The following is a 17,388-nucleotide window of genomic DNA, read 5'->3' as shown; positions in this document are numbered from 1 at the left end:
ATTTGGTCATAAGAATCAAGGAAGGGTTGCCAGAAAGAGGCAGGTGGCCTCAGTAACTACCCTGCTTTCTCTTAGGACAGATCCGCTAAGGTAGGATAAGGGAAGGAGAATTCTTGCAATTATCTCTGCTAATACCTCCTCTTGGCACAGATTTGATGAGGGAGAGACAGCAGTGTGTACTCCTCAGATGTAATCTGGAAAGAAAAGTCTCCAAGAGATTCCATCACAGGGGGAGAGGAAGAAACTCTCTAGGTACTGAAGCCATAAGAGTTCCTGTCTGTCAGTCCCTAGAACAGGGAACTATAACAACTAGTATCTTGAGGAACAGGTTTTGATATCTTTAGTTTTTGTGATTCTACCAACTGTTAGGCTTTCTTGTTGACCTAGTATTACAGGAGCAGTAAAATTATAGATAATGGAAACAGTAAGTCTAAAGCCTATATTACGATGCTGAAAAGAAGAAATATTTTGAAAGCAAAGCTCAAACTAGTGATTTACTGTTTTATAAACAAGCAAAGTAAATCAGGATGGATAGTACCAGACAGAAGTGTGAAAACAAATGCAAAACAGAATTCACTATAAACTAAGAAAATAAACAAAATTCTCATTAATAAAAGTAGTCTTACCCTAAAAGTTTCTCACGAGCATTCTCTTGCAGCTGTGCAATTCTCTCTTGCCCAAAATACCTCGGGCCATTTGGGTCATCACAAACCAGTTTGTTAATGGCCGTTCTTAGGATGTTTATCTGTGAATATTTCAATGATACATGATAATGAGCAGCCCAAACAACATTTCCAGTTTAAGTTCAGATTATACTTAGGGATGTGTGTGCATGCCTATGTCTGTCTGTCTACAACGGTTTAGATAACACTGAAAGTTCATTTTTAGATCAACATTAGCAAAGACATCTGAGAAAAGCTATGTATACAATTTTCTATAAGAATGTCAAATATTTTATGACTAAGTGGATTTTTAAATAGCATTATTTTATACCAAAAATATAATTAGAAGGTTTGAATATAAACACAGAAAAACAAAAGACCCATCTTGCACATGAGTTTGATTAACACAGAATTGTATTTGCTTAGTTACTGGCTTAATTATATACAACTGTCTACAAAGATGATAATGTACTGTATTGAATATTTGATTTTGTTCAGTAAAGTTTAATGAAACCACCTTAGGGTTTTTAAACTTAGTTTTGACATACAAGATCAGTTCAAGGTTATAAACAGGCTATTTCACTAAAAAAATTAGACAACTTTAAAATTCTGCCAACGGTTGCTAGACCTCAAGTAATAAAATTGCAAGAGCTAACAATGTCTGACATCTGCTAGATTTCAGATACGCACTATTACAATGAAATAATCCATATGCATGTTTTACCTCTACTATGTCATCCATGCCAAACTGCACATCAAATGCCAGCTCCATGTCATGTTCTGGAAGCAGTGGGGTTCCAAGACTTTGATTCCACCCCAAACCACAAAGAACACCAGTAAAACTCCTTCCACTTTCATCAACCCTAACAAAATGAAAACTTGAATGGAAATTTTGGAAAGATGAAATTGAAGAAAACAAAGCAACCCCATCTGGAACACCAATCCCACATTAATATGAAGACAGACACTCAGATTATATCTATACTGCAAATTTGATTGCTGCTCAAGAAGACTTACCCAAGCTAGCTAGATTAAACTAACTTGTGTATCAGAGCAGTGAAGCTGTTGCAGAATGCTGGCTGCACAAGCATGGCTGGAACTCTCGGCTTCATCGCCTCAAACCCTGAGCTAACTAGATTAAAGATAGCTCAGGTGTATCTACACAAGTGGCAATCACAGCCAGTGATTGCAGTATAGCGATACCCTCATAGGAACAAACATTTGTATTGCCAAAGAAAACCCAAGTTACTGATGCAGCCTAGCTTGTGGGATTTATAAGGATCCCAGAACAACTTGTAGGGTTCATGCAACACCTTGTCATGACACTACATCGTGATGCTGGAACAATGTATTGACATGCTGATGCAGCATCACAACAAAATAGTGTTCACTTTTCCCCTGCATAACTAGTTTAAAAGTGGCAAAGCTCTGACTGGCAGCTGCTCAATCCTTAAGGAGTATTGAACGTATACAGACCAGAACTTAGTTTGAGGAAACGCAGCATCCCTTGTGCTGAAACTAGTTTAAACCTGCACTGACCCCCGTTTGTGGCTTAAGGGTTATAACCCCTGCTGTCCAACCTGTGGTTATTAGGTTTCCATTATACGTTTCAGCTCAAATCAATATATAGAATCAAATGATTTTTTATTTCCTCCAATTTCTAATTCATGAATTTTCTATCTTTAAAGGCTTCCAAGTTTCTCAAGCTCCTTCCAAGATGGGTTTGACCAGGAGAGCAGCAAGACAATGATAGACTCTGAAAGTGTTATCACAGCACAAACGCTTTGTCAGCCTAGGAGCTCATCTACACAAGAATGTAAGCACAGCTATGTTGGATCAGACCAATGGTCCCGATTCCAGTATTCTATCTTCTGACAGTGACCACTACCACATCCTTCAGAAGGAATGAACAGAACAAGGCAATTTCAAATGATCATTCCCATCGTCTAGTCCCAGCTTTGGGCAGTTGGAAGCTTAGGGACACCCAGAGCATGGGTCTGCGTCCCTGACCACTTTGGCTAATAGCTACTGAGCCCTAAACTCCATTAAAAAAGTGCCCAAAATAATCACTTAACCACTTGTTGACCAGTGTGCGATTTGTACACCCCATCACACTGACACAGGTGAAAATAATAAATTTAATAGCAACTTAGTCCTTCAACAGCCCCTAAAATACACAAAACTCCCATCCCCCAGACAGATCAAACACTGGTACAGTTCCTCCTCCTCTTAGGGTATGTCTACCCTACGGGATTATTCCGATTTTACATAAACCGGTTTTGTAAAACAGATTGTATAAAGTTGAATACACGTGGCCACACTACGCACATTAATTCGGCGGTGTGCGTCCATGGTCCGAGTCTAGCGTCGGTTTCCAGAGCGTTGCACTGTGGGTAGCTATCCCATAGCTATCCCATAGTTCCTGCATTCTCCCCTGCCCACTGGAATTCTGGGTTGATATCCCAATGCATGATGGTGCAAAAACAGTGTCGCGGGTGATTCTGGGTAAATGTTGTCACTCATTCCTTCCTCCGTGAAAGCAACGGCAGACAATCACAATCACAGCAGTCACAGTGGTGCACTGTGGGATACCGCCCAGAGGCCAATACCGTCGATTTGCGGCCACATTAACCCTAATCCGATATGGTAATACCGATTTCAACACTACTCCTCTCGTTGGGGAGCAGTACAGAAACCAGTTTAAAGAGCCCTTTATATCGATATAAAGGGCCTCGTTGTGTGGCCTCACTGCTAAAATCGGTTTAAACGCGTAGTGTAGACCAGGCCTTAGACTTACAGCAACATCTCAGGAACTTAAAACAAGTTTTCATGAAGGCAGATTCTGGTCTCCCAAATTCACATATGCATCCAACATTGTTAACTTAGCAATATAATATGCAACTGCCTGTAAGTGATGGAAGAAACAAGGGATGTGTAGAAGGATGCTAGAGAACACATCATTCTGCTATCATACTTCAAAAATGCATATATACCTGAGTTCTATAACAGGAGCAAACAACATACTGAGAAGTGCTGGTAGCCCTGGAATAGGTGGCATCAGAGATATTTCTCTTAACAACACTGTAGATCCTATTACAAAAAAGAACAAAAATTGGTAATTAATAGAAAGCCTTGACAGCACAATGAACCTCTATGCAGTTGGTAGATAGAATTTCAGTGTCAGATATAATTTAGTTCTGTAGCTATACATATGGACAATGCTAACTAGTTAAAGTAAAGGAAGTGAGAAAAATAAGGAACACAAGTATGTATTTAGATTACCAGTTGCATTTACTGATATAAAAGCAGCAACCAACATTTTCTGAAATGGATCCTCAGGAGTATTATTGACAATTACAGAATTTATACTCTCCTTTTCTATCCAGATACATCTAGGGAAAAATGACAAAATATATTAATTGGCAATAAGAAAGAAAAGTCAGTAGAAACGTGTATCTAAAAATCCTTTTAAAAGTATGAATCAGCCATAAGTGTGCAAAGTCAATCAAACTCACTCTAGTTAGTCAGTCAAGTTTTGAATGAATCCAGGCTCCCAGCCTTGTATTCTAGACATTAAATACAATTTCTGTGGACATTAGAACTGTGTCAAACTCTCCCATTCATCTCAGAACTTTTAACATTATGTTTTTTTTTTTTTAAACTTCTAGAGCTAAATAGTATTTCAGCATAACGGTGAATTAATAAAAAAAAATTAAAGATGTGAAAGTGTGTATTCCAGTAACTCTTATATCTACCAACACAATGACCTATGGTTTGCCTGCCATTCATGACAAAAGCTTTATCATACCTGAATTTGGAAATCTGGGACATGCTGTGACACTTCAGCTCATAAGGATTGAAGGGGCCATGAAGCGTTGCCTTTGAAACAAGATAGTTCAAGTGAGTTTCAGTTTTTAGATGAAAATAAAAAATAATATATTATTTTAATACTTTATTGGGCATATACTAACATCCAACGTTTTCAAACCTGGGTGCCTCAAGTTAAGTTCCTAAATTTATATCTAGGCACCTACATAAAAATTACTCTTTTCGCAGGAACTGAGCAATCACAGTTTCTCAATAACTTCAATAGGAGCTGGAGTTCCATACCACCTCTGAAAAACAGGCTATTTGTATTTAAGTGTTTAGGTTCCCAATCTTGTAGACACTACGCACATGCTTAATGTTTTGCATGAAAGTAGTCCCTCTGAGTTCTATGGGGCCACTCATTTGTGTGAATTAAGCATATATGTGGGTGTTTGGAAGACTGAAATATAAATCAGGAGCCTAACTTCAGACACCAGATTTGAAAAATATATTTTATATATAGGTGAGGGTTAACTCAAAATCAAAGAACAGCACATGACACACTTTTACATAATGATCAATACTCACTGTTTAGTTATGGCTATGCATTCCTATGAGATCCAACTAAATTAACAGTTTTGAGTTTGCCTGGGCCAGCTACTGTATCACCAATAGTACTTAGTATGCTGCAGTAACTTTGCATCACCATTCAAGTTATCAGAAATAAATGCACAGAACCATAGCATTTGCTTCTGGATGCACGTGCGCCCACACTCTCTCGACTGGTGAACGTATAGTGGTGTCCACGGGCCTGCGTTGGCATAGAATAGCACCTCATGCCTCCAAACAAGGGCATGTAAGGAGGTGCAGACCCGCCGCTCTACCGTTCCTTCTCATTATAAAGCAGAGCCTCCACAGCTCAGGGGAAGAAGGGTAGGGCACTCATTAGAACAAGATTTCTTGAACTCAAATTACTGTAAGTTAAGTAACCTCTCCTTCAAGTATGTGTCCTTGTTGGTGCTCCACTGTAGGAAACTTCCAAGCAGTAACTCCATGAGGTGGTGGGTGCTGAGGAGGTAAGTCCAAGATGGCTTGGAGGTCTGAGTCATCAAACTAGTATCTTTGGAAGAAAATGTAATGCTTGATAAAAGTATGAATGGAAGATCATATTGCAATCCTACAAATGTCTATTATGGGAACATCCTTCAATAGATGCTCTAGATGTGGACTGAGCTCTAGTGGAATGTGCCAACACCGTGAGGGTGCTGCATCCCAGCTGATTCACAGCAGGTTAAGACACAACCAGAAACCCACTCAGACCACCTTTGAATGGAAATAGGTTGACCTTCATCCTCTCTGCAAATGATACAAATAGCCTAGGAGAGACCTGTAAGGTCTTAGTCCTGTCAAGGTAGAAGGCGAGGGCCCTTCTGAAGTCATGTGTACGTAGACTGGTCGTTTCCTTGGAGGTATGAAGTTTTGGGTAGAACATTGGCAGGCAAATCTCCTGATTTATGTGGTATTCCCAAGAGACCTTAGGGAGGAAGCAAGGATAGGGATGAAGTGAAACTGGTGGTATATGGGCATCAGCCACAACAGCACCAAGCTCTCCCATTCATCTAGGTGAAGTGAAGGCTATGAGGAACGGAGTCTGGAGGGAGAGATAGATGAGACAAAAAGTAACCATTGTTTCAGAGCTCACAGCACGGAGAACCAAACTGAGGTCCCATTGGAGGGCCTGGTTCTGTATGGTGGGAGGAAAACAAGATACATAAGCCCTTGAGGACTCTAGTTATACTAGGGTGGGCAAAGAATGAAAAGCCTTTGATGGTTGTTATAGCAGCCAAATGTACTCTGAGTTTATTGATTGACCTTTTATCTAAATCCAACCAATAGTCCACGATTTTGGATAGTGGAACCTCTGAGGCTTGGGGAGAGTGAAGGGAACATCAAGAGTGGAACAGCTTCCACTTCTAAAGGAAAGTTTTGTGAATACAAGGTTTCCTGCTAGATAGGAGAACTGATTGGACCTCATCCAAAGAGGTAAGTTCCATGCTCAATAACCGTCTAGAAACCAGGCTCAAAGATTCAAAGATGAGGGGTTGAGAGGGGTCGAGAGGGGTCAGCGTCCAAGTTCTGCGACAGGAGAGCCTTCCTAAGAGGAAGTTGAAGAGGTGTTGCCGTGGAGAGGTGAAGCTGGTTCTATTACCACACTTATCTTGGTCAGGATGGCACTATGAGGATAACCCTTGCTCTTTCCTAATGGATGCTCTCCACAGAACCATGACCCTGGCTACAGATGTAGAAGCTGTATATGGTGTATCTAGAGCAGCTTGGAGGGAGGTTCCGGCTATCAACTGATTCTCTGGAATAAGATTGACAAATGGACAAATCTATCTCCAAGAACCCTGCAAATTTATGTTATCTTTATTCATTGCTGAATCTGAACTTAATATTGTTACAAGGCAGAAAATCAAATCCTGTTGGAAAAATCACTTTCAATCCTGGGCATAGACCTCAAACACCAGATCATGTTTTTATAGCTTCATATAGAAATGAAACCATTTCTGAAGTTACCTTACAATTTGGTGTACCAAATTTATTGGCAGAAAAGTGATTTAACAACATTTCAATAAGGCGTTTTTCTTCCTGTTTTGTTTTTTTTGGAGTTAAAGATGCATTCTCCTCATTTTCTACTTGTTTTGAATACAACTCTTTGAGTTCATTGCTTTGCTAAATAAAAAATAGAAAAGAGTCAGAACAAATTGCGAAATGTTCAAACTTTTCAAAATTAAACAAAACAGTTCATGCCAAAACTATGTATTTGTGTGGACAAACACAAGTTTGAATTAAAAAAAAATGACATGCCTTCACATCTTCCACTGAATCATAAAGCACTTAGCAGTACTTATTATAAGACATTCATCCAGTGAAGGGTATAATGCTTCAATTAGAAGACATTGGTTTGGAAGAGTCTCAAAAACAGTTAGTTTAGCCCCCTTTTCCCTCCATACTATGATTACTTTAGCATATGTAAACCATCTCAAAGACCAATTATATTAAACACAGTCTTGCATACACATGCACATTTTATAATATACACTCACATTAAAGTACTAACCAGAGTCAACCCTGCTTAGCTTACATAGCTGTCAAGATCTCAGCCCAATGTATCAGGCCATAAGAGGAGATGAAACAAATTAGCATAAGAAACTTAACAGGCATGGCAAAACACTGCTTTCTATTTAATGCATACTTTGGATTCATAGGATTCTTCTGCTAGCTCAGCATAGCCCTCTTCAATGAGCACGTCTCGAATGTTCACTTCTTTCATTCCAGAGTAACGGTAAACATCTACATGCAGAACACTGTGCACAACTGAATACACCTTCACTATAAGAGCACAGTCATTTACTAACGAAGCAAATCTTTGGCTAGCACCATAACTCCACTGTTCTCCACATACAAGAGATTTCGCAGAGGGGCGCATCTTGCATATCTTGAATTCTAAAGCCTAAAACATATTAAAGAAAGCATGATGAGCTCCAGAAGTGACAGACACATTTTGATTTTCTTAACCAAACAATTCAGGTCAGTAACAATCAAAATGATAAACCGTCACATGCACAACACTTCCTCCATTAACAATATTAAATTCATTATTTTACATACAGAACTCCTAAGATTGCCATAAAACTACTCGTACAAATCCCATTGTACCAACTGTCACTGTGTATACGTCTACACCAACGGCAACAAACTCGGGGGGCCATGGCCCCAAACTTTTTAATCCTGGCGTAGTCTGGGGTGACAGGGCCAGCGTTGTCCCCCCAAACTGCAAGCCTCAGCAGGCATGGAGCGGTGCTGGCAGGACCTGTGCTTCATTGTGGGGGAGCCGATCACCGTTAATAATCAAATATAAACATTGTTCACGCAATAACCCTTGAGGACTACACAGGACCCCAAACCACAGGCTAGGCACCACTATTTTACTGTTACGTGAAACAAGATTACTTATTAAATAGGTCTTCTCTTGGTGGAAAACACTTAGGCTTCCAAATATACTTTATGTATGACTAGTGACAAAGGTTTCACATACATCGGATTAGCAAAATATGGTAGCCAGTCATGGATCTTTTATTATTTGGGAAAGTTTTGTTGAGGTTTAAAAGAATCTCAAGCTTGTTGGCCTATAATATTAATACATTCATTAAAAAGAAGCAAACATCATTTAGCATTACCTGAAAAGGGAGCTCTCGAAGGTAGTTTGGAATTTCCTTTAAAAGATTTAAACACACTCTTGATCTATTGCCATAATCGACAAAGAAAACCTTAACAAAGAAAGGAATGAAAATATAAAATCAGTGGAGATTCCAAGGCAGTAAAGAAAGTGCAAGTTTAGCAAATGTAAGATAGCAAGCACACAATGGACTTATTGCAGTATATAAAATTACTTTTAATAGTTGCACATCAGCTACACAGAGACAGCCAGTTCAGCAGCACAACACATTACATAACTAGCTGAAAGACAAATACTTATAGCAACTAAAGTCTTGAATAATGGGTTCCTGGAGACAGAATGTGTCAGAAACAACAGATCAATTTTGTCTTGCCTATTGCTCCATCTTTTCCTAGGTTACGCATCCATCAATCAAAAAATAACAGCTTAATAGAGACAGCATTAGTCAAACTTCTCTCCAAGGCAACAGTTCTTGGTCCATACTAATTATGGACTAGGGGCTGGTGGCTTAGATTGAAATTTGCATAATCTTACCTCTCATCAGCAGTGGATGAAATCAACTACTTGGGGTTTCTGGATTGGCAGATAGTTACTGCACAGATTGGCATGTGGGGGAGGATGACAGCCAAGGATTACACTCCCTCCCCACCATCCAAAGCAAAAAAAATGTCAGTGGAATGGACAGATATCTGTCCGAGCTATCTGATCAGCTGCTTTGCTGTCCACTTGCTGACAGGGATGGCAAAAAGATTCCAAAGATTTGGAGATCTACTGGACTTCTGTAAGGCATGTATGTACAGAATTAGATCAGATTTCATCAACTGATTATGCAATTAGAAGTGGTGCCCAAATGAAGCTATTAAAATCATACTCATACATACCTTAAAACTGTCAGGAGATCCTTGCCAAGAATGGAACAGCAAAGTCAAGAAAGGATTGCTAGCTTTCCATGAAACTGCATCTGCATTTGAGGGGCACCACATCTCTGATAAGATCTGATGGCCTTAGAGCAAAGCCCAACCAGCCTGTGCCTGAGGCTACACCTACATCAGGAGTAGTCAATAGGCGGACCATGGGCCAAATCCAGATGGCGAAATGCTTTTTAACGGACCTCAACATGTTATTTAATTATCATCATTACTGTGTTTTTTTTTTAATTATTTCTCTGGAGTCTGGATGTTGACTACGCCTTGACCAAGAAATCTGGACTACCCCAACCTACCTGCAAGGCCTGATTCAAACCTCAAACAAGCTTTACCATAAGTAGGAGTGGTTAGCTGCAGCTGGGCACATAGCTTCAAGGGAGCCAGTGGTCAGGGGTCACTGCTACAGTGTAATCAAGGCTCTTGGAAGGGGAACCTCTGGGCACCATAAAGAGGTAGCATGTAACTGTTCTGAGGGCTTGTCTTCACTATCGGGGTAAGTTGATCTAAGTTATGCTACTCCAGCTACATTATTCATGTAACTGGAGTTGACGTAGCTTAGGTTGACTTACCACAGTGTCTTCACTGAGCTGCATCAATGGGAGATGCTCTTTGGTCAATTTACCTTACTCTTCTCAGGGAGCTGGAGTACCGGAGAGCACTCTACTATCGATTTAGTGGGTGTTAGGTAGACCTGCCAAATCAACACCCGCTGCATCAATTGCATCAGCGTCATTCTCCCCAGTAGTGAAGACAAACCCTCAGAGGCCAATTCATAGAATATCAGGGTTGGAAGAGACCTCAGGTGGTCATCTAGTCCAACTCCCTGCTCAAAGCAGGACCAATCCCCAACTAAATCCCCAAATGGCCCTCTCAAGGACCGAACTCACAACCCTCGGTTTGGCAGGCCAATGCTCAAACCACTGAGCTATCCCTCCCCAGTGTGCAGATAAGGGCTACACACTGGCCATCCTTTTACATACAGTTGAGAACACGTGATTCCATTAAGTTGTGATATTTGATCACTTTGATGAACACATTTACCTTCTCAGTTGTTACGTGCTGACATTGATTCATTAAGTTGACTTACAGTTTTATTATTTTAAGTATTCTTCCAAACCAACAGATCTTCTAGTTGGAGCCTGTTTTCAGTTTTTCATTTGCTACCTTCTACTTCAGCACACATTACTACATGACCCACTGTTCTCTCCTATGAAAATTCTCCTTCAATATCACAAAGTGACCATTTCCCTGTTGCGTTCTGACCTATCATTCATTTTCTCATGCAGCACTTTGGCTAACATTTGCTTTTATACATTTGCTTTCTTTATAAAGATGTTTGTAATTGTCAGAGAAGTATTTCATTAAAAATATGAAGCTACAAGATTGTTAATCCAATTAGTTCTTACCATTCAGTATAACATATTACTATACCTCAGCTGAATCTCCAGAAACGTACAAGATTTGGACTCTATGGTATCTTTTGTTTTCAAAATCAGTAAACTGTGCCAGACAAACTAAGTCAGGATATGGACGCACTGGTAGAGGCATCAGGTCCAGGTGGTTAATCTCAGCAGTAAGTCTTTTGAGAGCAATCATATTTTTTTCATCTATTCGGTAACCCCAGAAGTGTCCAACTTCTACCACCTAAAAACACCAGGATACAACTTGCTAAAATATTTTGAATTTTTAAGTCATCTTTTTATATTAAAATCTGATTTCATATGATTTTTATTCTTACAATGCTTAAAAAAAAATTTTTAGTGTTACACAGCATACCAGGAAAAATACGTTAAAGCATTCCTAATCTTGGAAAGCATTTATTGTAGTAGTCTTCAAACTACTGCTGTATTTCTTAAATGAAGAAGCATAACTTTCACATCCATTGCACCAGATACTGTAAATAAGAGACCTATTATATGAACACCGTTGTAAAATCTGACACACCAAGAGGTGAAGATCAGGCACACTGGCATAATAGATTGATTTAAATCTTCAATTTTAACCTTATTTTGTATTTGTACTCTTAGTTATTTTCCTAAAGAGGCTGGTTTGCAACTAAATATAGCCTTGACACTAAATTTGGTACTTACTTTTGTTAACCAGGAGAATACATTATACCCATACACATTTAAAGAATTATATAGCTTTACACACATCCATTCAGATGCTTAATTTTTACATTGTTACATTAGAAAATGGTGGATGACGCACATTTATTAGGCAACTTTTTTTGTAATTGTTTGTTTTGTATTTAAAAACTGATTTATTAAACAAAGGAATTATCTGTCAGTAGTAAAATGAACTGAAATCAAATCGCTCTATCAGCCCTTTAAGTTGGTCTCTCCAAAAAGACGTATGATTCTGATGCTTCCTCCTCTCTGGGGTCTTCCTGACACCCACCTTACCCGCACCAAGTCTATTCAAAATGCTACAATTATTTTCATGGACCACTGTTGAGATCATGTTGATCTCCAGTTTGAGTCCTACTGGCTACCCAACATTCTTTTCCCTGTCTTCTTGCTCAGTTGGGACCTGCCTCTTGCTCTTCAGCTCTCCGGAAAAAGGAACATTAATGGACTACAGTTCACATTCCCTGAAGCCAGACACCAGCAAGCTGAGGAGCCAGAGCTGAGCCCAGGTTCCAGCCAAAGAGCAGACAAAGCCAGAACAGTTGAGCTAGGAGTAGAGGTACTTGGAGAACAGCACAGAATCCAACACCTGGGGAGGAGAGAAGATGAGCCACTGAAGCCAGCTACAAGCTCATCACTTGGCCATGACACAAGGAGAAAGGCCATTCTGAGCTGGACCATATCATGGGCACCAGGCCTCCTGGAGAGTACAACTAAATATCCCTCTTTGAAAACTATCATTCAAAAATAATGAGAGATTTTTATCTCAATGAATATTTTTCCAACTCTGAGCCACAGCTATGTGGTTTATGTGGGGAGGAGGCGGGTAAAGAGATGGAGAATAAAGAGATTTCAAGGCAACAGAATACATGAAAGTAGCCATGGAATTTAGGTGTTGCTGCTGCAGAATTTGGTCCCTCTGTACTGTGGCGTATACAGGTCCCTTCTCACTTCCAAGGATCTTCACAACTTAAGCCCTATCTATTTATTGGCTGATATATGTTATCTGTCTTCCCTTACACATCATTAAGGGATGCCTGCCAGCCTCTGCTGCACTTTCCCATTTTTTTCCATGCCACTCCTTAGGCAGGCAATAGCCTTCCTGAAGTAGTATGCTGAGCCACTACTTTGTCCTTAAAATCCTCTTTCAAGACCCACTTCTACTACAACACCTACAGGAAATTGCCATCTGATAAACAGATGTAGAGGTGATATAGTAATCACCACTACAGTGACAGTACACTGTCCTGAGATACCCAGTTCTGGTATCAGAAGTGTCAGTGCTGGGGGCATTAAGGTAGATTGTGCTGATACTGGTCCCATATTCTTCCCCAAATGGAAGATTTCTTAACCGATATTTGCCTTTCTGCTAGCAGCATTTCCTACAATTCTGCTATGCCTGGGCTATTCCCCTCCTGTCTAGTTTCCAGAGGCAGTTCAAAGCTGTAGCATAACCTGTGCTAGCCACACCCTGTTCTCTAGCCAGCTACCAGAGGATTTATTCCAAGGCTGTGTAAAAATTTGTAGAAAATAATTAGTAACAATAATTCCAATGCCAACCAAGTGTGACAGGCTAGATGGCTACAGGAGAGTGTTAGAAGACAGATTATATTAGTCCCAAATTAAGCAGATCCCTTTTCCCTTGGTAAGGTAACAGGGGCAGTTCCAGAACAAGCAGGAACTTGCTGGAACCAGTTAAGGCAGGCAGGCTAATTAGGACACCTGGAGCCAATTAAGAAGAAACTGCTAGAATCAATTAGGAAAGGCTGGCTAATCAGGGCACCTGAGATTAAAAAGGACCTCACTTCAGTTTGTAGCGTGCATGCAAGGAGCTGAGAGCAAGAGGAACTAGGAGCTGAGAGTGAGAAGGCATATTGCTGGACGACTGAGGAGTACAAGCATTATCAGGCACCAGGAGAAAGGTCCTGTGGTGAGGATAAAGAAAGAGTTTGGAGGAGGCCATGGGGAAGTAGCCCAGGGAGTTGTAGCTGTCATACAGCTGTTCCAGGAGGCACTCTAGACAGCTGCAGTCTACAGTGCACTAGGCTGGAACCCGGAGTAGAGGGCGGGCCCGGGTTCCCCCCAAACCTCCCAACTCCTGATCAGACACAGGAGGAATTGACCTGGACTGTGGGTTCTACCAGAGGGGATGGTCTCTGGGCTGTTCCCTGACCCACATGGTGAATCTCAGAGGTGATCAAATCTGCCAATAAGCGCAGGACCCACCAAGATAGAGAGAAACTCTGTCACAACAGTAAGTCCTTGCTTATACAGTAAATATCCAAACAAATGTTGACCCTCAGGGGGAGAACTGACCAGGGTCAGAAGAACTGTTGGACTTGCTGATAGCAGAAAAGAAATTATTGGGTAAGCAATTCTGTTACATAGGGGAAAGAGAGAGCAGTGGACAGGAGTAGAGAGAGATAGGAGAACAAACAAAGAAAAAGGAGGGAAATGCCCTTTTTCAGGATGGCTCAAACATCAAGGTTATTATGGGACCACTGCCTGCAGCACCCTCTTGCTGAAGGAGTGCACTGAGGAAAACCAAGTCCACTTTATAGGGTCTGATAAAGGTGTTAGCCTATATCCATGTTGCAGCTCTGCAGATCTCTGTGGTGGAAGCACACACTCTTTTGGCCCACAAGGTTGCCATGGATCTTGGGTAATGGGCCTTGATTCCTTTTGGAACAGGGACACTGGATGCCTTGGATGCCTTAAGAATACACAGCCTGATCCATCTGATGAGGGATAGCTTGGATATCTAAGGCCCTGATACCCCAGGTGAAAAGAAACAAAGAGAGTCTGATCTCCTTATGGATTCTGTATGCTTGATATAAATCATTGGTGCTCCTCTGACACCCAAGCTTTGCCATAGCTTCTTAATCAGTAGCTGTGGCTTTGGACAGAATGAAGGGAGGACAATCTCCTGCAAGGCATGGCAGGGAAGATTTACCATAGGCAAGAATGTTTGTGAAGCTCTTAGCAGCACTGGTCATCATGCAACATGCAGTAAGATGCTGCTTAGATTCTCCCAGTTCTGAAACTCATTTGGTGGACATGACGACAACTAGAAAACAGGTTCTGGAAGAAAGATAAAATGGTGATATAGATGCCAGAGATTTGAAGGGATGGAAGGTTAGGGCATCCAGCACCAATGTTAGGTCCCACTTTGGGAAGCTTGGGTTGATCGCTGCTCTGACCAGTCTAACTTCCCTAAGGAACCCATATCTGAGGTTCTTGGCCAGGTGGCCCATGGAGCCTGCAAAACAGTACATTACTGAGGGCTGACACCTGGAGTGCTTTGCTGTAGTGCCTTATCCACTCCTTCCTGAAGGAAGTCCAGAATAACTGGAAACCAAGGATCTTTTGCATTTACTCTATGATCTTGACACCAAACACTGAATTTGGTCCAGATGGAGAAACAGGCTTTTAGAATGGACGTGCTCCTAAAAGAGAGCAGAGTCTCTATCACTTTGGAAGACAGACCAAGCATGGCTGAAACTTCCCTTCCAACAACCAGGCTGTCAGATGAAGATGGTCTGGGTCCTAATGGAGAAATGGCCTTTAGTAAAGGATGTATGCCCTCACCAGTATCTGTAATGGTGGTTCAGCTTTAGTTGTATCAGGCTGGAAAGCCAGGATCTTCTTGGCAGGCGCAGAGTTAGCATCAGCACTTTTGCTGCTTCTTGTCTTATCTTTCGGATCACTTTCTGTATGTCATCCAGGAAGGGATAACAGGTGAATACCCTGGATCTGATTCGGGCCATGATCATCTCCAGCATCTTTGTAAATACCCTTGAAGCTGAGGAGAGACCAAATGACAGGGTTTGGTACTGGTAATATCCGTACCATAAGCCAATTTCAGGAGCCTGCAGTGGCAGGGGCACACTGGAAAGTGAAGGTATGCATCTGCTAAATCCACTGAGATTAGGAGGTCCCCTTAATACAGGGAAGTCACCATCTGGAACTTTGTTTTCTTCATACATTTGTTGAGTCTCTTCAGATCAAGGATGGCCCTGACTCCACCAGTGCACTTCTGAACAATGATGATGATGGAGTCAAACCCTGAGAAGCATTATTCTGGGGAACTCTACTGTTCGCATGTCCAGGAGATGTGAGATCTCATTCTGGACAAGCGTGCACCTGGTGAGGGTGCTGGTGACAGGAGACTAAATGAAAGGATGGGGTGGAACCCTTAGCTTGAGTATCCATGGTGCACATCCCTCTGAAAAGTGGGAAATTCTGCCTCCCAAGTTCAGATCTGGGCAGAGACACATTCACTCATCATCATAAGGAGCCCTGAAAGGTTGTGGCAGTACCTCAAGTTTTTCTGCATGCTCCACTCCAAAGTTTTGCCTTTCTATATCTGTTACCTTTTCTCTGGAACCTCTGTGAGAAAGAAAGATGAAAGAAGCAATTCCGTCTGATTGTGGGTTTGGATTTTCTTCTTACAGCACAAACTGGAGAGCAGAAGGACTGTTTGGGTTTGGCAGCATTTTCAGCCACTATCTTGTCCAATTTTTCTCCAAAGAGAAGAGGTCCTGTGAATTTAGAGACGCACAGAACTTGTTTAGAGTATCAACATTCCACAGGGTGCTAAATACCCTGTCCAGATGGTGGAGAGAACAAAGAAGGCTGCTCAGTACTGCCTGAAAATGAAAAAAATGAGAAAGGAAAGGCGAGGGGCGAAGAGAACCACCATGGACAGGTGTCACAAAGGCAGAAGTTCTGGCAGCAGGCCAGAAAAAGGGGCATGGCTAGGTCAGGCTGGTGCTACAGCTTTTAACTGCCTCCAGAAACTGCAGATAGAAGGGGATTAAGCCCATATATAGCAGAGGAGTGAGAGATACTGAAGTGCAGAAGTGCTGGGTTGTAGCACTGAAGCAACTTAGTGCTGAGTTTCAGCAAGAGCTGTTCTGAGCTGTGAAATCCATGCAGGGAGGTTTTCCTCTTAGGGGAATCCCTGATGGGTGACCTACCTCTGGGGCTTATAACCCCATGCAGTGTGAGGGTGACATCACTGTTGCAGTTAGGAGCAAATGTTCAAGTTGGCGCTCTCAAAGTCACAAGCCCATATGGACACTCTTGGATTCAGAAGGCTCACAAACAGAGTGTACTTGACAGCTTAGCTTGGAAGCTGGTCTCGTTCTTTGGTCATTAGGAAGATATGAAATCAGGCCTCCCTGTCCTTCTTAGTTCTGGAGCTAACAGACTTACAATCCACGTTTACTGGGAACGTGCATCTCTCCCAGACAACAGAGGCACTTACAGTCTCCATCTGAAACTGGAATAGCTCTCTCGTGAGGGGCAGTGTTTAAACCTAGGTGAGCTGAACAATGCCATAGCAAATAACTAGTAAAAGTTGAAACAGGCAAACAAACTAACTAATAACTGACAACACTCTATTTGTAGCCGGGTAGCTAAGGCTATCAAGGAGGCTGTCAGGCTCTTGGATTGTTGGGCTCCATCTCTAAGCTATGAGGTGCTGAGAGGAGCTTAATGGTAGAGGGCTGGCCTGCCCTTATATGCCATCACAGCACAGGATGATGACTGGAGAGCACAGGCATGCCCTATGGGCACTGATGGCCAAAAAGACACTGCTCTCTAACACGAGGTACATGTGT

At 41.6% G+C, this 17,388-nt stretch overlaps 1 protein-coding gene across 1 annotated transcript in view; it reads right to left on the bottom strand.

Moving 5' to 3' along the window:
- TDRD9 (tudor domain containing 9) overlaps positions 1–17,388 on the bottom strand; it is a 143,838-nt gene that overhangs the window by 6,299 nt on the left and 120,151 nt on the right. Inside the window, exons 26-34 of the mRNA XM_032771627.2 lie at positions 11,067–11,279; positions 8,711–8,800; positions 7,726–7,983; positions 7,047–7,202; positions 4,471–4,541; positions 3,945–4,054; positions 3,656–3,752; positions 1,387–1,525; positions 627–745 (exon numbers count right to left, since the gene is read on the bottom strand). Coding sequence (XP_032627518.2) covers positions 627–745; positions 1,387–1,525; positions 3,656–3,752; positions 3,945–4,054; positions 4,471–4,541; positions 7,047–7,202; positions 7,726–7,983; positions 8,711–8,800; positions 11,067–11,279 — 1,253 coding nt within the window. The remainder of the gene's footprint in view (positions 1–626; positions 746–1,386; positions 1,526–3,655; positions 3,753–3,944; positions 4,055–4,470; positions 4,542–7,046; positions 7,203–7,725; positions 7,984–8,710; positions 8,801–11,066; positions 11,280–17,388) is intronic.

The sequence above is a fragment of the Chelonoidis abingdonii genome, chromosome 4, assembly GCF_003597395.2.
Source record: "Chelonoidis abingdonii isolate Lonesome George chromosome 4, CheloAbing_2.0, whole genome shotgun sequence".
NCBI classification, from domain to species: domain Eukaryota; kingdom Metazoa; phylum Chordata; order Testudines; family Testudinidae; genus Chelonoidis; species Chelonoidis abingdonii.
Note: the sequence above shows the minus strand (reverse complement) of the source record. Positions and strands in the feature narration are given on the sequence as shown.